This window comes from Cibotium barometz, chromosome 17 (genome assembly GCF_041138505.1).
Source record: "Cibotium barometz isolate CiBa-2024 chromosome 17, ASM4113850v1, whole genome shotgun sequence".
NCBI classification, from domain to species: domain Eukaryota; kingdom Viridiplantae; phylum Streptophyta; class Polypodiopsida; order Cyatheales; family Cibotiaceae; genus Cibotium; species Cibotium barometz.
Window position 1 is genome coordinate 24755726 of NC_141062.1, and position 23635 is coordinate 24779360.

Below are 23635 nucleotides of genomic sequence, written 5' to 3' on the forward strand. Positions count from 1 at the left end.
TATGAAAAGGGGCACACATTGGAGCCGGAATGGGACAACCCCCCTTAGGAATTCTTTAATCCAAAAAGAGTACTCTCCAAATACACGTATGAGGCTACCAAGCGCCAGATTTCCAAGTACAATCAAACAATAGCCCAATCCCTAGCCACAAGGCTGTAGCCAATCCACCAGCTGCGGTAAATGCACCCTCCCCGATTTGATTCATGGCACACAGATTGGTTTTGTCTAGGATTGGAGCATTCTAGACAACATTTTCACTTTTTGGGAGGCGACCGCTTCGGTCAGGTTGAGGCAGCAAGATTTGTTAGTTCTCCTTCTGGAATTTGAGAAAGCCTATGACAGGGTGGACTTCGGGTTTTTCTGGAGGGGACGATGTGCCAGATGGGATTTCCAGATGTTTCTAGGCTCTATTCGGCTTCGCACAACTAGGTTCTCATTCAAGGGGCAAGTGGTGACAGATTTCCGCTTTCTTACTCGGTCTGGCAGGGCTGCCCACTCGCACCTTTTCTCTTCTTGTTTGTTGCCGAGGCCATGAGCAATTTTCTCTCCACTCAAGAGACTGGGCTACAAGGGCTCCGTCTTCCCATCCGCTTGCAGGAGGACCTACTTGACTCAAAGTTTGCTGATGATAGACAGAGCAGCATACTTATCCGAAGATGAGGGAAATTTCCACAGGTTCGCCGATATGCAATAGAGATTTTTTGTTGTGCGTCCGGTAGCACAAATCAACTGGCACAAGTCGTGTGGATTCTAGGTTGCTCATCGCCTGCCCCGACTTGGAGACCAGTTGAGGCTTTTCAGTGGCACTCCTATTCGTTATCTTGGATGCCAGTTGTCATCGATATTTCCCTAGAGCAGCAATTAGCCCCTCTTCTTCTGAGCATTGGGAAGAAGCTGCTTTACAGAAGTTCAGCCAGGCTCCTGGTCGGGTCATGGTGGCGAACCAAGTCTTCTCTCCACTATGTGGTACATCACCTCTTGCTGGGCCTTTTTCTGGGCTTGCATTGGCCACGTTCAGCGGATGATCCACAACTGTCTTTGGGCTAGTAGCGATGGGCTGCCTGGGCCAAGGTGGCCTAGAGAGTGGTCATTCAGCCTCCACATAGGGGGGGCATGGGCATCAGCAGCCCCTCTATTCAGAGCCATGCCTTTTAGGGCAAGTTGATAGTTCCTGGACTTCTTTTGGGTGGGGAGCCGTGGAAGGACTTTCTCCTAGCTAGGATCTCCACCTGCACCCCCATTTTGGGAGGTCCCTAGCCCGAGATGGATTTTCACAAAGATGCGGGCTCATCGTGGCTTTAGCCCTACATTTGAGGAGACTTGCAGCCAGCCTCCTATGAGCTCGAGATCACCTCAGGCGGGCCCTTCAGCAGTCGACTCCAGTTTCATCATAGGAGAGCCTCCGTTGGTCCTTGATATGGAAGCCCCTGGTGCCCAATGGTCATATGTTGGCAGTTGGCACATCGCGACTAGGCAATTGGCACTTGGCTTGCCATCGGAGGTAGGCCAGCAGTTTGTTCGAGGTGTGGCCATCTTTGGCAGTCCCAACGACATTGCCCTTGGGATTGCCAGGCTCAGTAGGTTTGGCGGACGATTCTCTGCAATTTCCACCCCCCCCCCCCCCCCCCCCCCCCCCCCCCGCGGTACTTGGGGCACAAATGTTTGGGCCATTGAGGCCGAGGCCGCCATTGCATATGGGGATGGTAGGGGCCTTGCCTTGCAGGTCTTTCATCTTCGTATCTCTGTACTTCCAGTTCAAGCTCCCTCTTCTGATCATTGGACTCCCGGTTCCTGCCAGAGATGGGAGATTTGTAGGAGTTTCTACGTGGCATATTTGGAGAGCTCACTATAGTGAGGCCATCGAGGCCATCCTCACCCTGCCAGCGGAGTCCATCCGGAGCATTTGGCTCGATATCATTCATGGACACTAGGGGGAGCTTCAGGGTGACTCCGACCGCATGCAGAAGCACCGCGAGGCCTTCCTATGGATTTGGCATCACGGTCATTTTCTCACTGACAGTGGTGATGAGCCCACTTGGCATGGTCCTTTTCTCACCAATAGTGGTGGTGAGCCCACGTGGCATTATACACCACCTATGTGGTTGTTTCCACCCGGATGCAAATCCTCTTGCCATGAGATAGCAGGTACCTTGTACTTGCCCCAGGGATTACCAAATGAGCTCGAATAATACCCAAATCACCTTCAATGTGATGATTCAGCCCATAAGAATGGCTCTGAGCCTGTGACCAGCAAACAGAACCCCCCAATGGATATGAAGAACACCTTTAGCACCACCTCAGGCAACCATGGGAACTGGGGTAGTGCACCAATGAAGAACAGCACCAAAAGAACGGGCAAATGCTCATATCCAACTGATATACACCCCAATGAAGTCCTCCAATAACCCTAGTCTCTGTCCTTGCAGCACTACTGCATGCTGGTGTCAGCCCTAAATAGGCCGTACAGAGCAGCAAAGTAACATTCAGCAGGTCACCCAAGTCTTCTCATGATGATGGAAGGCATTCATACACTGTCCGTACACTTGGATGATGTGGCAGAAGGCTGTACTGGCCGAACAGCAGAAAGCCATGCAGCGAATCAGGTCGTACAGCCCTTGGAAAGGCCACCTTGCTGTAGAAGAAGAGGTGTATCCCACAGGCGCCTATCACTAGGCAGGGGAAAGAGGGTAGTTGCTGAAAGTTAAGTGGTCACATGCAAAGGGGTTTTGGCCATGTGGCTGGACAGTCCATAAAACAGCCCCTCTTGCCTTTTTTTATTTTTTTTTATTTTTTTTTCAAAAAGAGGCTTCTATTAAGTATGAAAAAAACATACAACAATCACAGCTATAAGCCGGAAGAGAATAGAATCACCCCAATATGTAAGGTGATTTCAACCACTGAGGAGCATCATGATGCCATGTAAGACCTGTGGTACTAGAGGAAAAGAAGATGCCATGGTCCCATTCCTGCATAAATATCACACGCTTCGCCTGCGCAGAACGAGAGGGCCCCTGAATGCAAGCCCAAGTAGTCATAAGAGTGTCGATGATATCACCCCATATAGTACTAATGCATTGAGACCCAAAAATCTGGACACCCTCAATAGCCTCCGTGCATCTAGCTCTCCAGATCTGCCATGCTGTAATATTGGCAATAAACTCCCAACTGGTGTCAATCCTCTGTCTAGGGGGTGTATAATCACAGTGAGGAACATCCTGCAATAAACCATGCTGGGCAATACCTCCACAGAATCTGTACCACTGCCCTCATAAAAAAGTTGCAGATCGGACTGGGAGAGCCAAGCAACTGCCCCCCAAGTCACATGCATGGCTCGGCCACTCAATTTGCCCATACGTTGGGCTACAGGACCCCAAATCTGCTGTGCAATGCTGCACCCCCATAGACAATGTTGTATGGACACAGAATCTGCCACACATCTAGGACAGGAAGGTGCTACACCGAAAACTGATCTCCACTGATTGGTGGGGAGACCACCATGTAAGAATAACCAAAAGAAATGAGAGATCTGGCTCCTTCTGTATGAGTGCCAGAGTCTATGCCAATATCTGCGCTGTATCACTGGAGAAATATCATAGCTCTCCCAATGAGGCCTGAGAGTAGGGATCCTATGCATCTGTCAAGTGAGGAGAAGCCTCGCATTCCGAACAGTGAAACTGAAAAAAGGAAGGCTTTTCAAAGGATCGAAGGCATCAATCCACTCCCACTCTCCTGGATCCCACTGAAGACATCTGATAGGACTACCACCATATAGCCACAAACACCAAGAGCCATGAGTCACTATCTCAGGAGAAGGGTCAATGAACCAGTGCTTCCCCAAGCGACCAACAATCCTCACTGGACTAAGCCTAGTGTTTGGTATGATCTCCTTCATACTTGACATGCACACATGCGTTCATAGGCACACAACATCTCCTCAATCTCCCACCAGGTATGATAGAATACATGAGGAAATCTGTATCCTCCTGGCCTGGTAGAGCAATGACCTGCAGAGGTATGCCTATCCTTGAAGAAACTCCCAGCCAACTCGGATGATAGTCTCCGTGAAAGGTCCCAGAAAGCCACTCATGCGGAATAGCTGCATCAATCTGATCAATACGAATGCGAGAGCCCCTAAGATGCTAAGTGGATGCAACTCTCCGATCCTCCGGAAGACTCTTAAAGGTCTTCCAAGCAAGAACTGTGTATGCGCATCTCTCCCATCCTAACCATTGCATATAACGAGATGCACCGAGTGGCCGACCAGCCTCATCCCTAATGAACTCGTTCCACATAATAGGTTGTCGGTCAGCCTCATCCAAAGACCTAGGAAGCCTTTGTCGCAAAAAATATCTCATGCTTCTCCATGCTTTGACAATGGCTGCAATAAGAGGGGAAGATGGTGCCCTAATATCAACCTCTGTGAACAAAAAACGTGTGTTGGGCATCCAATCTCTCCCGACCCTAGGTGTACATCTGGAAATCTGAGACAAGAAAAAATCCTTCCAAGGCTCAGTGCCTGGTAGGAAACCTTTGACCACAAGTTTGCAAAGCAACGCCCTGCATTGAACATCCGGATCGATAATATTCAAACCCCCCTCACTTTTGGGTTGAATAACTGTGAGCCAAGCTACCCTGGCACGAGTGTCTGAGGTGCCATCCAAGCCCAACCAGAGAAAATTTCGGATCAATCTCCGCAATTGGCCAATGCACGCACGAGAGAAGCACCAACAAAAGGAAATAAACCAAGCTAAGGCAAGCAAAACCTGATTAGCCACCAAAGCTCTGGAGGCTAAATCTAATCTCCTGGAGCTTCCGGATACTCATAAGTACCGGAGCAAACTGCTGTGCAGGAGAAATATCAATCCCAACTTGGCATCCCAAATATCTAGCAGTGCATCCTCTGCTGCTGATCCAAGTAAAACCAAGCTCTGCACCCCAATCAACTCTCGGCGAATCACTAACGCAAAAACCAACAGATTTGTGCCAATCAATGAGTGCCCCTGCTGCCAAACAGAACTCCTCTAGTGCTACCAGGAAGGAACATAAGCATATATGTGAAGCCTCCAAAAACAGGGCTGTGTCATCAGCTAATTCAGAGTCAACCAACTCCTCATGACTACGAAGAGGCAACCTCAATCCTGAAATACCAACAATGGAGCGGAGAAAGATGCTCATGGCCTCTGCAACTATGATATATAATAAAGGGGCTGATGGGCAGCCCTGTCGTACTCAGCGAGAAATCTGAAACCGCTCTCCTCTATCACCGCAAGCAAGAACTCTACTGTGGGCATCACGATACATGCATGAAACTCCCTTGATCCATCTCTGAGAGAAGCCCATATGACTAAGAGTATCCCCAAGAAAGTCCCAATCCACTCTATCATAGGCCTTCTCAAAATCCAAGAGAAGAATGGCTAAGGGCTAAGCTTTAGCCCATTCGACGGCCTCCCAAAACGAGAAAATGTTATCAAAGTCTGATGCTCATTGCCTTAGCAAGAATCTTATAGGCAGTCCCAAGTAAGGTGATAGGTCTCCACTGGCCAATCAATGTCTTATCCCCGCTCTTAGGAATAAGATAAATAAGCCCCTCAGTGAGAGAAGAAGGCATAGAACCTGTGTCCCACATCTCCTGCGAAGCCGATGTTATCTCAGCCCCAATCTCATCCCAAGAAGTAGTGAAAAAATCACGGGAGAGGCCATCCTCCCCTGGACACTTACCATGAGGTAAGGCATGAAGAGCATGACTGAACTCCTGCATAGAAAAAGGGGCATCCAGAGCGGCACACATCTCCTTGGTGATCAAATGTGGCAATGCATTCCAAACCTTCCTCTGTGCCCTGTCTCTCAGATCAGAATGCGGCTCAGCACTAAGAAGCTGGCAATAGAAATCGGTGGCAATCTAACTAACCATGAGAGGATCTGAGTGAAGAGTGCCATGTGAATCCTACAACTGCCTGACACTATCTGTGGCGTGAGATGGACTGTGAGAAGCAAAGAAATGTTTGTTACATCTGCCACCCATCTGTGTCCAAAAGGATTCCTGGGCATGGAAACGATACTCCGCCCGCCGCTGCTCAAGAGAGTGATGAAGTTCTGCTCTAATAGTACATAAAGAATCTACAACCCATTGAGCATGAGGATGTTTCTCGTGCTCCTTCTGCAAGACAGCCAATCTACGTCTAATAGCCCTTTCTAAGTCCAAGGCCTCTTGCCTCTTAGACAGGGCACATGTGTGATAAAAGTCACTAATATCACAGAGAGTAGAGGCCAGGCTTTGAGAGGCATGTAAGAAGTCATGAGATCTCCAAATATAAAGCATACGACGCGATAGTTCTGCATCTGAAAACAAATGATCAGGGATGCGTACATGGGGTGCTGTTCCATGGCAATTCGGATCTCTAATACATAAAACCACTGGGCAATGATTTGATTTGGAGGTGCCTGTAGCAATCAAAGTATGTCCACCTCTGTCAAGCACCCAATCATCCACATAAAATCTGTCTAACCGTGCAAAGATACATCCTACACCTCTTCTCCTGTTAGACCATGAATAAAGAAGAGTGGATGGACTCCTCAATGCCAACAATCTCTACCATGAATGGAGAGTATAAACCTCTCCCAAGACGCTCTTTCAAGAGGATGCACCAAGCCCTCATGTCCACCTCTTTTATCCGTTGGCATCTCAACCATGTTAAAATCCCCACCAATAATCCAATGGTTGGCAAGAGGCATCAATGTAGTGAGAGATTTCCAAAAGGCAATCCTCTCACCTCTATGGTTAGGAGCATAGAGGTTGAGAATACCAATGCGTGTAGCACCCTGCATAAGAAGGATCCACTGCGCTCTCACAAGCAAAATGACACCATGTCCAATGATGCAAGGCAAGATCAAAGCTGAAACAGAGATACAAACACCACCCTTGGTACCAACAGCCGGTGACCAAAAGGTGTGTCCCCAGAGAAGCTTGCCTGATCTCCCACACTGACTAGCATCCAGTTTATGCTCTTGCAAGAGCAATATATCCATAGGTCCACCTGTGACTACACAATGAAGCTGGGTTTTTACAATTTGTTTCCGTCGACGCGGATAAAAACCCCCAAGACCCTGAATGTTCCAAGAGACAATCCTCATAGAGACTCAGAGTTTGAACGACCAGATCTCGTGGTCGACGAAGGACCCCCTTTAGAGGCGGAAGTACGTCTCGCATAAGTAAGGGAGGGAAAATCTGACGATGTAAACCTTACCTCTCTCTCCCACTCTGGGGAAAAGCCAGGGCTAGTCCTTAGAACTGGAGAGGTACCATGACAATGCGAATGTGCAACATCATCCTCAAGGGTACAATCATCCTATAACTGTAATGCAGCATCCTCCTGTGATGAGGGATCCGGATCATGTGCCTGCAAGGCCTCATCCTCCAAAAAAGGATCAACATCCTGTGAAGCAAGAGCTGCATAGGGGTTAGGGTGCTCCACAGGGAGTGTAGGTGAAGGGGCAGGTACGGGGGTCCGAGGGTGCCTGCCATCCCTAACCACAACCCAACGCTGTGTGGTCTGCTGTGGCAAAGGAGCAGCTGGAGTCTCGGCATCTGCAGAAGGCCTCTGATGGGCAGGACCACGCCGCCTCCTAGCATGGTCCCTCGATTTGGGACAATCTCTAGCAATGTGACCCTGTTGACGACAAATCCGACACTGGTCAGGTCTGCGTACAATCTCCATCCTCTGGCGGAAATGAGATCCGTCAGGTCTCTGAAGCATAACATGATCATCAGTAATTGATGGATCAGGAACAAGCACAAGGACCCGGGGTACACCATCAAGAGTGCCGGTAACGGCCGCGGAAGCTGAGGCGGGAGAACTCGGGAGGATTGGTACCTCTAGAACCTGGCCAAAGGATGCCCCTATGGAAGCTAAAAGCTTCCAATAGGACCGAGGAAGAGCAGGGAACCGTAGTGAGACCGGGCCAGGCGCTGATCCTCCACCACTGGATCAAAGCCCACCTGGTACTGAAAGAAGAAAATCTTCCTAGGTCCAAGAGGAAAGGGGCTGCTAGCCAAAGCCTGAGAAGTAGCTTCTGAAGAATGAAAGTCCACCTAGAAGAAGCCTCGACCAAGTAAACGAGTATCCTGAAAGTGCACAATCAGCTCCGAAGGGAGAGCTGTTAGAAGCCATTCACGGGCCTGTGAACGAGAAGGGTGGGAACCATAAACTCTCGCAACAAGGGTAGGGGGGTGCGAAGGCAGCAGAAGGGCAGGCGAAGGCAGCAGAGGCAGGCGAAGGCAGCAGAGAAACAGGCGGAGGCAACAGAGGGCAGGCGGGGGCAGCAGCGCAGGTTCACGTCACTTCAGCACGTCGTCATATCATAGCGTTTCCAGATTTCGTTCCCCACACCCTCTTGCCTTGTTCGGTCTTTGGGCACTCCACATATGCCCATATGAAGGGTGCTTGGGCCAAAGCAAGAAAGAAGATGCCCAGTTGCTCAAAATGAACGGGGCCCGCCATGTTGTGTTCACACACCATAATAAGTGTATGTGAACACCATAAGATAACTTCATAAGCTTCTTCTAGGTCCCAAACCAAGTGTTTGGCATGCTTCCTAGATTGCCTTGATGGCCCTACAAAATGACACTGCTGGTCAACATCTAGGATCATACACAGGCTGGCAGATAGGCGTTCCAAGCCTGCCAAGGTTAGTCATGGGCAACGCAAGAAACCACAAAAATACCAAGTCATACAGCTAAACAAATCTCCCGTTCTCAATACTTGCATCTGGACGTCCAATCTCACTGGGCACACCATTCAGAAGATATGAGTTTGAACCAAATGGTGACATCTTCCCCCTCCTCTAAACAGTTGACCTCAACTGAGAAGTCCCCCCCTTACTTCACTAAGAAGCAAGGCTATTTTCGTTTCCAGGATGAGCACAGATGAGATCCCAGGCAATGGCCACTGTAACCATGGAGATGCAGAGATGGGTGAGAACCAACGCTAAGCCACTCCAATCGTCCTCATGAAATAAGGTCTGGCCTGCCTCTGTTTTCCAGGCAACATGCACGCCACGTGACTGCAGGCGGCGCTCTAATTGAAAGGCGAGAGTCAAAGGATGCGATGCCATAACTGCTAGGTAGTGAAGCTGTTGCATCACAAGGTTGTAGAAATGAGTTTTACAACAATGAAGAAGAACACCAAAACAAGGGGCAAATGCTCATATCCAACTGATATATGCCCCAATGAAGTCCTTCAATAACCCTAGTCTCTGTCCCTGCAGAAATGATGACATCAGCAGTACTGCATGGTGATGTCAGCCCTAACAGGCCGTACAAAGCAGCAGCATAACATTCAGCAGGTCGCCCAAGTCTTCTGATGATGATGAAAGGCAGTCGCACACTCTCCATACAGCTAGATAACGTGGCAGAAGGCTGTACTGGCCATACAGCAGAAAGAGGTGCAGCAAATCAGGTCATACAGCCCTTGGAAAGGCCCCCTAGCTGTAGAAGAGGTGTATGCCTCAAGCGCCTATCACGAGGCAAGGGGAAGAGGGTGGTTGGTGTGGTTGGTGAAAGTTAGGTGGCCACATGCAAAGGGGTTTTGGCCATGTGGCTGGACAGCCAATAAAACAGCCCCTCTTGCCTGATTTGATCTTTGTGCACTCCACATGCCCATATAAAGGATCCGTGCGCCAAAGTGAGAGGGAAGGTAACTTGTTGCTCAAAATGACGGGGGCCCACCATGTTGTGTTCACACACCATAATAAGTCTGTTTGAACACCATAAGATAACTTGATAAAGCCAATGAGGTGATAGCTCAAGTGGTGAAGGTGTTTGCCTGGGACCAAGAGGTCATGGGTTCAAAACCCCCCTTGGTGCTTTTTCGGTGGCATCACCTACGGATGGATAAATAAGCGCCTACGGGCGGCTGCCTATGGACGGTGAAAAATTGGTAGCTATGGGAGGATCTTGGGCCAACGGCCAGTTGGAAAAAAATAATAATAATAACTTGATAAAATTCTTCCAAGTCCCAAACCAAGTGTTTGGCATGCTTCCTGGCTTGTCTTGATGGCCTCACAAAATGACAAAAGGTGGTCAACATACAATGTCATACACAGGCTGCCAGGTAGGCGTCCCAGGCCTACCAAGGTTAGTTTCGGCAACGCAGGAAACCACAAAAATACAAGTCATACAGCTATGACATCTCTAATTCAAGCATGCACCCACCAAGTGTCGTGCAAAATAAAAAATCTCTCGTTCTCAATAGTTGCATCTGGACGTCCAGTCTCACTAGGCACCATTTAGGAGATAAGGGTCTGGACCAAACGGTGACACCACCATAGATTTTGTTTTGGCGTTCCACCCCCACAAGGTCACCCTCTTCCTATGGCTGACAGCTCATAGTGGCCTGGTGACGAGTTCCTGGCTGGCTGCCATGGGTAGACAGGCCCTTTATAAATGCTATGGAGCACAGTGTCAGAGTCTCAAAGTGATTGCCTTTGGGACTTCCCAGCAGCACAGCACAGCAAGTTGGATTTCCTCAGTTTTTTCCTCGATAGAGGGTTTGCAATCATTCACATCTGACCCTAGTTTTCATTTTACTAATAGAAGGATCCATCAGACAGATGCTTAATGCACAGTATAAGATCAACATATCTACCTGCTCAGGGCCCACATCCTAACAACTGTCAACTGAGTTTAAAGCATCAAATGACATGAATAGTGCATCATCCTGCTGTAGATGTTTCATAGTGTCACAACAACTCTTCTTCCCTGTCAACTCGACCTGCCTTAAGTTATCATTCTAACTTGATTGTTAATGCACTATTACTGGTCACAACATATCCAAGCAATACTCACACATCAGACCCTTCTACATACTTCAATCTCCCTTTCTTGTTGGAATCATGTAGCACTGTCTTTTCTACATCACTGTAAGCTGTTGAGGCATAGTTATTTTTTAAAAGAAAAGATCATCCTATTTTTATTTTTTATTTTTTAACCTCTGCATAAAGGAGACTACAACCCTCAATAGAGGCAAAAGCAGTATGAAAGCAACCCCATGAAAGCAGTACACAAAAAAACTGGATAAGAGGGGGGGCCTCCCTCTCCACCTGGCTGCTCTCAGAGGTAGGCTACATTGGTCGTGGGGTTGGAAACAGCCACATTAGGGACCTGTAGTGCCAGATCTGTCCATCACCCCCTCAGTGAGGAAGGGGCCCAGGCTGTATGTGCACAGGAAGATTGCACGACGCTCCTGCATCCTCTCAGAGTCGCCTATGGAGTGCTCCCATCCATCCAAGTGGAGAAGATCATCTCGATACGTGGGGTGGCAATACAATCTATGGCCTCTCTGCATCTAGCCCACCAGATATGCCAAGCAGCAAGACCACTGATCAACTCCCACCACTGGCACACTCCGGAGTCTGGTCCCTAGATGACCAAGACCGAAAATGAGTCAACTGTATGGCAAGGCTTGTGCCGTGACCCGTCCTCCTCATGAAAATAAAGCTGTGCCAGACTCCAGTGGCCACGCAATCGCGTCCCAGGTAACGAATTGAAAAGTGCTGGGCTCTGAAGTGAAGAGTCTAAGGATCATCCACCAAACGTGCTGGGATTTTGGCCAATCCAAAAGGCAATGCCTCTGAGTCTCCACTAGGGCACCACACCTACTGCACCATGATGGCCGTCCCCAGGAATGGCCAACCTTGTACCAACAACTTGGCTGCGATGTGCCAGCAGTGAAGGAAGAGAGAGATGTTTTGAGGTCGGAAGCTGTCCCAAAGCCAGTGCCAGTAATCTGTGAGAAAGTCAGCCGAGGCATAGTTTCATTGACTGCCCATGAATAAACACCAGCGATAAAAGAAGTGAGCGGCACTCTCACCAAAGATGAAGAGAGGGTGTAACATGTTGCATGGGAAATGGAGGCAAAAGGGGCGCACAATAGCCTATAACAAGATTCAAAGTAAGTCATATCCTCGTGAAAACCCATAAGCACATAAGTGGCAAACTTTGATTGGGTGGCCTTGCAACTCCAAGAAAGACAAGCCTTTTTTGAAGGGATACATATAATACATTGTTGAAACATACTCACTTCATTTCCAGTAGATAGTTGTTTGCTCTCTCCTTCGCTTCCATTGCAAGTTGTTTGTACCTATTACCCTGTACATTCAAAAACTCAAACTAATTACACTTTGATTGGTGAGTGAAAATAAAATAAAGCATCAATCATAATTGGTTTCAAATCAACCTTTTCGGTTAGAACTGCTGCTTTGGAAAAATCTCCATCTGCATAAGCTGCTGTAGCCTGTAACTCCACTTGAAATGCCCAAAATCAGTAGGTCAACCATACAAGATGCAAAAGACTATACCTCACTTAAGAAAATTGTTATATGTTTTCTCAGATGCATAATTTCTCTAGTAACGAAATAATCTAAGAGAGATCGATCAGATAGAGACAGAAATGAAATGAAATGAAATGTTATATTAACGTCTTCAAAAGGCCAAAGTTACAACCATGTGACATCTGATACACTGTCTGGAAAAGAAAAGAAAGAACTAAGTATCTAGCCCCACAATACATCAGTAGGGGGGCATCCGGAAGCAGCAACTAGGGAGAGTGGGAAGCTAATGCTACTAGTCAAAATGGGGTACATGAGTACATGGATACATGAATACATGAATATGGGGGAGTACAAAAGTGATAGTGAGTACAACAGTATATGGCTGGAGTCGTAATCATCCTGGGAGCTCTAGCATAGGTCTCTGCCGGATGGCCTGGATATCTGCCATAGTGAGATGCCTGGTCGGGCGAGCCCGATGCCTCGCAATGATGCTCTGAATCCTCCGGTGTAGGCACCGTCTCCGATGTGAGGATCCGCGAACCCTCGGGCATCTAGATCTGCCCAACTGGATAGCTCTCTCAACTAGAGTCCCACGGGGTGCTCGCTGCTCGGCTGTCGGCTGTGTGTCCTCCCGGGTAGTCCCTCTAAAGAAATCAGTAATCTGTCTCTGTGTGGACTCCCTGCCAGTCTGGCTTCTGCTCCTGATGATGGACTCTCTGAGCCTGCGGATCTCCAGGAGATAAAAACCCAAGCATCGCTGATCACAATAGTCCATGACTCTAGCCAGTGGTCCAAATCCCTCTCTGAAAAGGCAATGGTAGCGCCCTCAAATCTCATAATATGCTGTGCAGCGACGACAGATGTAGTGCTCCTCCGTCTCTGGCTCTATCCAACAAATCTGACAAATCCTGTCCCCTGGAGGTATGCCTCTAAATTTTCCTGTCTCTATCTCTAACTCATGTGAGGAGGTGCGGATCTGCCTAATGGCGCACCTCAATCCATGAGACAGATGGGTATCCATGTAGCTCGGTCTAAGTATAAGGCCATCCTCAGTGGTGCGGAGAAGATGGTCTCTATAGAAAGCCATCTTCGTCCCCAACTCCTGTGAGGGCTCTAGCCATGTCCTCCTAGTGTCCAACTGAATGAGGTCCTGTCTGATGACTCTACTAATCTCAGAATGTGTCAAGGTGAGAGAGGGTGCCTCCACAGAGTACTGGAAGGGTGGAAGTCTGTCTAAGCTGAACCCGTGAAGCTCAAACCAGGATGCTATCTGCGCATACCAACATGAAGTGTCTCCCTCCATGGCTAGCTGATGAGAGGACTCTAAAGCAAGTCGTGCATACCAGTGCCGGGAAAGCTCCCAGGTGCTATGAATGAAGGACATTGATCTGGCAAGAGCCTCTACTACGATGTGGTGCTCCCATCTCGGCTCGGATAATCTCATGGGGTACCGAGGCCTTAGCCCGAATCATCCTGGAGATCATGGACACAAGTGGTCTCTCCACCGATCTCCATCCATCGTATGTGCGTCCTGATCGACTGTGACGATCTAGGCTAGGCCCCCAGATCTGTACTCCATATAGCATAGCCGATGTGACTAGTGTGTCAAAAAGCCACAGCTTAGTGCGTGGCTCCTGAAACTGTACCTGTGAGCACATCCTCTCTCGACCTCCTAGTGCTGCATATCCTCTAGTCAATCTGGCCTCTGCTGCCCCCCTCATGGAAAATGTGGGCCCAGTGAACACCACTCCAAGATATGTGTATGAGTCAACATACTCCACTGTCTCCTGCCCATATGTGAAAATAGGCGCTGATCTCCAAACCCACTGAGCTGTAGTGTTAAACACCATAACCTTGGTCTTACCAAGGTTAACTGAGAGCCCACTGTCCTGTGCATAAGCATGTAAAGTATCCAAGTGCCTCTGCATACCCTCTGGTGAGTCTGCTCTATAAGCACAATATCATCAGCATATAAGAGCAGAAGTATCCAAGTGCCAGCCAACTGGGCTCCTCTGTCCCCTCGTATCCCAATATAATCAGAGATCTCATCAATGTATAGTCCAAATAGAGTCGGAGAGAGCGGGCAGCCCTGTTTCACCCCTATAGTGGAGTGTACTGGATCGGAGAGACCCTCTGAAGTCCGCACCTGCCCAACTACTATCTCATAAAGTGCCATAATACCCCAAATGAGCTCACATGGAACCCCCAAGTCTTGCAGCCTGCGCATCAGTCTAGCTCTGGGCACTGTGTCAAAGGCCTTGCGGAAATCCACAAAGCCACAGTAGATCCTCTTCCCATGTGCTCTGCCCTCCTCAATGATAGCCCTGAGGGTAAAGATATGATCCAAAGTAGAGAATCTCCTCCTGAACCGGCCTGTCCCTGAGCTCGGACCCCTTGTCTCTCTGCCCATCTGCTCAACCAAGGTGGTTCCAAACGTTATGTACTGTACGGATCCGTACGTATTGTACGTTGTTTGGTACGGAAAAAAAATTTAAGGTACGTAAAAATACGTACCATTGATAAAAAATACATAAAATCTCAGAAATTTCAGCCACCTACATAAAATTTCAGTCCATGTCCACATTGACATATAAAACTTTCGAAATAGAGACACAACAAGGTCACAAACCTACTAATTCAAAAGTGAGAAATTAGAATCACAAGTCGTCAAAATAAGTTAATCATACTTATTACTTAAGACAAGTCACATTGTCACAAGTGAGTCGTCCATAGATGGTGGGCTAAGGCTCTGAGAGAGAGAGAGAGAGAGAGAGAGAGTTATGTTGCTGCCTTGGGGGCCTGAGCAAGGGTGGGTGAGTTATATTGCCAGCCGTACTAGGCGCCAGTGGTGGCGAACAGAGAGGGCGGCTTCGCACAGAGGCGCGAAGCGAACAGGGGCGGTGAGGGCAGGCGAACTGAGGCGGCGGTGAGCAGGGAGCGGCTCAGGGAGAAGGCGGCGGCGACAGTAGCGAAGAGAGAGAGAGAGTGCGACTGTAGAGGAGAGAGAGCATGGCAACTGGCCCTTACCAGAAAGTTGAGGTCGTACGGCCTCCAGAGTCCAGACGCAAGACGCAGGCACGACGCAAGGGGAGGAGGAGGGGGGGGAAGAAAAAAAAACGTACGGATCGATCCGTACGTACGGAAAATCGTACGGTACGGAATGGATCCGTACGTACGTTTTGATCCTACCTTGTGCTCAACTCATGCTCAAGAGTAGAGGCATATAGCTTGGCCAGCAAGTGACCAATCATAATGGTGCAGTAGTTAGTCGGCAGGCTCGGATCTCCAAACTTGAGTACCGGCACAATCGTGGAAGTACTCCAAGTCCCGGGAAACCCCTCACACATGGCTCTATTAAACATGAGAGCTAGCAAGTCTGCAATCATATCTCTAGCATGTATGAAATGCTCGGCTACAATGCCCTCATGATCCTGTGCCCTCCCTGTATGCAATCTGTTGATGGTCCTCCTCACCATCTCTGCTGTGAAGAAGGTAGAAGTGGGTGGACAAGGCTCTGGAGGGTTCGGTAGTGGTGGCTGCTCTAGTACTGTGTAGAGGGAGGCTGCATACTCGCCCCATGTATCTGGAGAGGTAATGGCCGGAGGCGGGGGGTGCACTCTAAGCAATTCCAGGCCTCCCCATAATCCCGACTCAAAAACAACTGATAGATGTCTCTCTCCAGCCGAGCTAAGAATGCTCTCTTCTCCCGCCGAATGAGGGATCGGAAGATGATGCGTGACTGTCTATATGTAGTGACACCTATGGCCACCTCTCTCTGTAGCCGGGCTCTGAGCTCCCTACAGTCATCTTCATACAAACTATTCTGGGGCATGCTCCCAGGACGTGGTCATACTGTGGGCTGCGTGTGTGGGAAGGCCGTCGCTGCAGCTATATGTAAAGCCTCTGTCAGGATCTGTGTGAGCTCTGCTAATGGCCTGTGTGGATCCTCTGCACTCAACAAGCTGTAGATCTCTGCGGTGTATACTCCATCAGTCTCTCTACAAAAGGTATATCTCGGGTGATAGAGGATTGCCCAACCTGGCGGGTACTGTAGTGGAAATCCACCGTAAAGGAGAGAAGTGCATGATCCACCGTAACTCCGATGGGCCTGGGGCCAATCGCAAAATCCTGGATACTCGGGATGAAGGTTGGCGAGGCTAAAACATAATCCACTGTGCTGGCCCCATGTCTGTGTGGAAAGCAAGTAAAGCCACTGGCAAGTGGATACCTCTCTAGGCCATTTAAAATGGCCAGCCCATGTGCAGTCCCCATCTCCAAGAGGTATCTCCCATACTCAGTACACTCCACCTCATCCTGTGATCTCCAGGTCAAACACATCTCCTCCACATCTATCTCTCTCAACATCTCCTCCGAAGTGTCAAAGAAGGAGGTCTGGTACTGAGCCGTTCGAGCATTAAAGTCCCCAAGTATGATAACCTCTCCCTCCCTTGAGAACTCCCATATGTCCTCATTTAGAATCATATATGGAGATTGCCCCTTGGGCGCTGCATAATGAGATGTGCTAGGTGGAAAGTAACATATAGCAATGTATAGGGGTCTACCCGCATCTGCCCTCACTCTCACCCACATGTACCTCGCGCTCTCATCACGGCGCATAACATGGATGAGTGGTTGAAGCTCCTCTCTAAAAGAACTGCAACTCCTCCGGATCCGCGACCACCATGCTTCGAACGGGCCTCCTGTCTACAAGTCGTCTCCCATCTGTATCCCGCCACTCTCAGTAATGTGCTGCCTGGGGCCTGATGTGTCTCCGAGTAGAAGATGATGTCCCTATCTCTGAAGCTGTCCTCAAAGGCCCCCACATCCAATCTCAATGCTCCGTTGCAGTTCCATACTGCAAGTCTCAGACTGGTCCCATAGGTCTCGCACCGTCAGGTGGTGCGTCTCTCTAGTATCACCACTCTGCCTCCTCTGTAAAATGCTAGCTTCCCTTTTTCTCTGGCTGCCCTAATCTCCGGCATGCACTCCCTCATATGTGCTAGCTGCGCCAAGGTGATGTCATCTCCTAAAAAGATGCCCGTTTTCTTAAGGGCGGAGCGGTTGGCCAAGAAATCCTTCTTGGACTCCAAGGTGGGAAAGCGTAAAATGAGAGCTCTCTCCTCCGTTCTTGTCTTTCTTGCCCACTCTCCAAGCCCCGTGTGTGTAGGCCTCGAAATGCCCATGCGTGTGTATAAATCTTTGGCTTTCTCCTCTACATTGTCACTGTCCTTAAGCCCCGTGATCCGCACATGAAGTTCCCTTGTCTTTCTTCTTTGTTCCTCCTCAATGGTTAGGTTGATAATCTTCGAGGTAGATGTGCTTTCGGCCTCCTTGTTCTTACCTTTCTTGACCACTTCTATCCATTTCTCCGCCTTATCTACTTGCTTTTGCGTCTTCGTGAGCACCTCCACCCACGAGGAGGTCTCCAGGGCTTTCTTTTCTTCTCCCTCTTGAAGTGTTCTCACTTGTGGGCCTTTATGATGTTCAGCTCCTCCATCATGACGGGCTGAATTTCACCTTCCTCGAGCTTATGTTGAGCACGTGCCTCTTCTATCTCTATCTTGAGATTTGCGATCTCTACATCTTGGGCTGCTATCCGCACTTCAAGCTTCTTGACTTTGTCAAGAAAGCTCCGGTTGACCATATTAATTGCATTGTCCGTCTCTTTCTTGTGTTGTTGGATGGCTGCCTTGATCAGGTCTTCAATGTCGATCCTCTCCATCTTGTCTTGGGCTGAAAAAGGCTGGTTTCGGGTTATAGGAAGAGCTCTGTGCTTGTCTGCAGCGCTTCCCACAGAGAGAGAGAGGCCAGAGGGGGGCTGTTGCGAAGAGAGAGAAAGATAAGCAGCAGGCGGGGGAGAGAGAGAGAGAGAAGAGAGTTATGTTGCTGCCTTGGGGGCCTGAGCAAGGGTGGGTGGGGAAAGGGGCGCAGATGAGCAAGGGTGGCGAAATGCAGGCGGGCGGACAGGGAGACGGGCAGGGTGCGCAAGAGAGAGAGGGAGGCGAGGCGAACGGTGAAGACAGGCGAAATGCAGGCGGGCGGACAGGGAGACGGGCAGGGTGCGCAAGAGAGAGAGGGAGGCGAGGCGAACAGAGAGACGGGCACACGCAAGAGAGAGAGGGAGGCGAGGCGAACGGTGAAGACAGGCAAGAGAGAGAGAGAGAGAGAGAGAGAGAGAGAGAGGGCGCAGATGAGCAAGGGTGGCGAAATGCAGGCGGCGGGACAGGGAGACGGGCAGGGTGCGCAACAGAGAGAGTAATATCAACGTCTTCAAATGATCCACCAGAAAGTAGCTCAATGAGTCCACAAGAATATTGAGCCATGAAAAACCGAAAAGGAAAAAAGTAGCTACCTATTTGATGATATTATTCATGAGCTCATGTGGGTGCAGTGAGAGATGCTAGTAGGTAGACATCATAATCATGGATCCCAAAATATACAGGGTGAATCTAGGACCTCAAAGAGGCTCCCTACATCCACTGCCCATGGAGGGGCATCCCTGTGTCTTTGAAGAATCTCCTGGATCTAAAGCTCTCACATGGAGTTCCACCTCAAGCTAGAGGGCCATGGGCGTCTGGTGCACTGAAACTGATGTCCTTTCTCTCAACTGTATATGTCACATGGTCCTCCTGGGAGGGTCATCAGACTAGCGACCTTGAGGTTGACGACTGGTGCAACCCCCCGTTGTCACCTAGAACAAGCTAGATGGTTGTGAGGTGTCCTGGACATAGGATTGGCTCTCTCATAGAAGGTCTCTATGTCTATGAATCTCCATCAAGTAAAGGCCCAGGTAGCACTAATCTGGGAAATGAATGATCCAGGACAGTGGGCTAAATCAGCTTTTTGATTCCTTGGTGCGTCCAGCAACAATGTTGATACCTTGGTGCACCCAGCAGCGATGTATGGGGCACCTTCTCCGGACCATCTGAGTGAGGCAACCGGGAAGAGCATATAGAGAACCCAAGTGATGATGCTCTTATGTATGATCAAGAGTAAGCTACTTATGCCATATGAGATTGAAATCGGAGCCAGCCCTTTGGTCATAGATGACTCTTTCAGACCATCACTTATATTCATCATGTATACACCTGAAAAGTTAGCGCCTCCTGCGGGAGTGGGACCACGGCATTTGCTTTTCCTCTAGTCTCACAGGTCTTTCATGGCACCATGATGCTCCTCAGGAGTCAGCGGTTGAGATCACCTTACATATTGGGGTGATTCCATTCTATTTCAGCTTATAGCTGTGATTGTTGTATGCCTTTTTTCATGCTTAATAGAAGTCCCTTTCCTGGGGAAAAAAAAAAAGTTGGCACCTCCCGAGATTGACCATTGAGTCATCGATGCAGTTACATCGGGTTGGACATGGCAGATCATGGTACTCACAGGTGGTTAATTGGTTTGATGGGCACGGCCTCCAGTGGATCGCCTTCCTCCCTTCCAGTGCAACGTAGATTCTCCACTTTTGGATCTCTCACAGCAAGAGATCAACCATCTCACAGGCTGGACCTGCTAGGTCTCCACTCCAAAGACAAGTTTCTTTGCCATCTCTGTATCCCTTTACCTTTGGCAAAAAGATTCAAATTTTCATTTCTTTGTTGTGACAGCATTTAGAGGATGCTCTATGCATCTCCTATTACAGATTGCATACACTTTGCTTTTTGGTCCCATAGCCATTTTGGGCTTCAGATGTTGATAATTTTTTCTTCCCTTCTCTCATATGCAGCTTGTAGAAATTAACTTTTATGTTTTCCTTTGCCTGAGGATGACTGAATAGAATTTGGATAGATGATAAAATATACTGAGGTCAAGGCTGCTACACACACATCCATAAAGATACATACTCGAAAGAGAGGGACAACTAGTAGTATCTAAAAGGGGAGTTATCTTCCTTACTGCTTTGAAATAAGATCCCATTGTTTTCGAATGTTGCTTTGCACTAGAATGATGGCGCTCATAATCATCCCAATCTCCTGCATACAACACACAAGATATACCAGAAGTAAAGGAAATATTACAATCAAGAAGGTTCCGGCATACACACCATACGATCTCATTTGCACGCTTTCTTCCTCGTTATCCACTTCAGAGCTTGTCACCACCTTCCATTGGGGCATCATACCATACGATTTCATTTGCACACTTGCTTCCTCATTTTTCAGAATGTCCACTTCGGAGCTAGTTACTACCTTCCATTTTGGCTTCTCTAGAAGCTCTAAACCTTTTTTATCTTTTTTCCTTAAAGGAACATGTTTGTATTGCTCTTTATTTTCCACTTTGACTTCTTCGGGCTTGATGAAAAGTGACTCCAAAATCATCCGAGATAGCTCATGAGGATCAATTCTTTCATTACAGCCTAGAACACCTTCTTGCAGACCAGCCTCCTGCAAGATTTTCTCTGCATCACTTCATAAAATAACCAAAACGATTTAAAATCAACATAGAAATTGAAAAATTCTATAATCATCTGCAAAAACTAGAAACATCATCAAGTCTCATGACTAAGATTGACACAACCCAGCGGATACTAAAATATTTCTACCAGAAAAAAAAAGGAGAACCTACCTATAGTTGAAGTTTGTTGCACGAAGTATTTCTAACAAAGTGTCCATATCTGCACGAGGATACTCATCGCACAAACGCTCCACTACCCACTGCATGAAATAAAATCACATAATTCAGGATATATCCCAATATTTTACATCATACTGAAGATTCCTTATTGCTCATACCTTGACAACCCACTTCCTTGGCCCTACATTAGCAACCGCATGCATGTTTCACACAATATGCAAGATAAAGAAACTTGCAATATCAAACTCAAACAAAGCCAAAACTACCAAAAGAGCTCTCAAGTGAAGACAAAATTTGCATAATGTTGGAGCAACTTGGTGGATGACAAAATCGACAATTCCATAATTGCCAAAAGACATGCAAGCTTATACACTACACACAAGAAGTCAGCTGATAAATAACTGATAGCACCATCATTTGCAATTCTGAGCACATTGTAAAAGGCAGTGCCTTTCAAGCTTTATTATTTACTTCAACCTCCAAATCACAATCATACCAGTCACTCAAGAAGAAGGAGGAGAGAAAGAAAGAAAGATTAATTAACACCAGCTGAAGGTCAAAGTGGCCATGAGACTGAAAGCCCACATTTCCAGAGCCTAACAGCCATCAAGCAAACCCTAATCCCATGTTTGATCACCCACTAATCCATTGCTACAAACTGATAAAGCAGACCCTAATTAACCATTAAATATCAACGTCATGAAGTCCATTTATGTGGACTACCCCCAAACGTAGTACCAACGCTCGCTGAAGCCCTGCCCCCCCCCCCCCCCCCCCCCCCCCCCCCCCCCCCCCCGCTCGAGCCTGCTGCCCGCCTTCGTCCCCTGCCTGCCTGCCTTCGCCCTCTCCTTCGTCCCCGCCTGCTCGCGCCCCCCCTCCGCCTCCCGCCCTTGCCGCCTGCCCCCTCTTCCTTTCGCGCCCCCCGCCCCCCTTTCGCGCCCGCCTGCCCGCCTACCCCCGCCCCCCTTTTGCACCCTTCTCCCCCCTTTCGCCCCCCCCCCCCCCCCCCCCTTTCGCGCCCTTCCCGCTCCCTCCCGCCTTCCCCCCCCCCCCCCCCCCCCCCCCCCCCCCTTTTCTCTCCTCTGTCATCCGCCCCTCCCCCCCTCGCTTTCAGTCTTTCCCTCCCCGCTCCGCGCTTCCCCCCGTTTTCGTGCAGCTTGGTTCTTGTAGGACCCTCTGTCTCCGCTTCGTCCTCGACTCAGCTTCAAACTCTGATGGAGGCCCCTCCCGCCTAGGGACTCTTCCGCAACCCCCTGATGAGGATATCCCCATCAAGCTCTCTCTTTTGCCAGAAGAGGAAGCGAGCCTCGCCGCAGAGGTGGAACGCCTCCAGGTACATTACACCATCTGCCGTATAGTTGGCACCCGCCCCAGCAGAGGGGAGATCCGGGATCTTCTCCCAGGCCCGCCTTCTTGCAGATGTGGGCAAGATCCTGGACGTTCAATTGCTAGGCCGCGGACACTACCAGATTGAGTTCGAGACACCCAGAGCGTGGCCCAGGTCCTAGCCACGAGTCCCCTTGACATCCGGGGCACTCGGGCCTTCTTCAGACATTGGCAGCATGGTTTCGACCCAGCAGCGGCCCAGCAGGGAGAGCGCCTACTCCATGTCACAGTTTGCTTTCCTAGACTTCGCCGCGAGTACCTTCCGCTCCTTTCCAAGATAGGATCATTGGTGGGCTCGGTGCTTGAGACTGGCCCCATAGCAGCTTCAGTGGTGGCTAGAGCAGCTGGCCTTCCTTCGGTCAGAGTTTTGGTTCCTGACATCTCCTCCCTTCCGAAGGTCATTCAGTTACCTAGGATAGGGGGGGATGGATCGATCAGAGAGTGGAGTTTTTGGGGCTCCCGAACCATTGTTTTATATGCAGGCAGGTCGGCCACCTGGCCAAGGTCTGCCCTCGCAGGAGACCCCGACCTTCACCGCAGCAGCAGACCTCCGATGGCCCGTCCACAGATGCGGCTCGGCAGGCAACAGCCTCCGGGACACCTGCTCAGCCCACAAAGACCTCTGATCGGCAGCCTAGACAGGGGCGCCGTAGAGGGAGACAGCCACAGCAGCATGCCCAGAGACCAACGCAGCAAACAAACACAGCCTCAGCATCATTGGGTTCCAGTGAGGAACAGCTTTGCTCCGCTCCAGGAGGAGACCCCAGCGCAAACTGAGGATCAGGAGATGCCAGCGTCCCCCCCCTTCACCTCCACCCCCCCCTCCCCCCTCCCCCCCTCCACCCTCGCCTCCTCCCGTTCCCGCTCCCGCATTTTCAGCGTCTCCTTCCCCACCCCCTTCTCCCCCTCCGCTCCTCTCAGCTCCCCGGGAGGCACTGGCAGTGCCCTGGCACTCACCTGCAGTCCGGCGGGCACTGAGCATCGACCTTGCTCGTGTACCGCAGAGGAGACCTACCATGCCAATTCGTGCTTCACGGATATCCTCTATCCGCAGTCGACTGAGTAGTCTCGACACTAGCAGCGCTCGGAGGCTTTCGACTACTCCTTTACACGCCTATTTGGAGCGGAGGGCCCCCATGAGCCAGCACCTATCAGAGTTCATGTGGTGATACTTCCGACTCGAGGGGAGGAGGCACTTGATTCAGCGGTGGCCTTCTCCTTCCCTCTTTGCGGCACTCGCGATCGGGAGTGGACTCTGGATCTTGCTCTAGTATTTTCCAGACCCAGGCAGTTGAGTTTTCTCACATTCTGAGCGACTTGGAGATTACAGACATGGTAGGCCAACTCTGGG

At 49.5% G+C, this 23635-nt stretch overlaps 1 protein-coding gene across 11 annotated transcripts in view; it reads right to left on the bottom strand.

Annotated features, from left to right (window-relative positions):
• LOC147629812 (uncharacterized) overlaps positions 1-23635 on the bottom strand; it is a 96272-nt gene that overhangs the window by 12328 nt on the left and 60309 nt on the right. For 10 of the 11 annotated variants that reach the window (XR_015267751.1, XR_015267752.1, XR_015267755.1 and 7 more), the window contains exons 5-9: positions 20890-20978; positions 20369-20730; positions 20221-20297; positions 12234-12290; positions 12078-12145 (exon numbers count right to left, since the gene is read on the bottom strand). Coding sequence is in view for 6 of the 11 variants with exons in the window: in XM_086811343.1 (XP_086667469.1) it covers positions 12078-12145; positions 12234-12290; positions 20221-20297; positions 20369-20730; positions 20890-20978 (653 nt within the window). In the remaining 5 variants the exon portion in view is untranslated. The remainder of the gene's footprint in view (positions 1-12077; positions 12146-12233; positions 12291-20220; positions 20298-20368; positions 20731-20889; positions 20979-23635) is intronic. The other variant, XM_086811342.1, reaches the window with a different exon arrangement.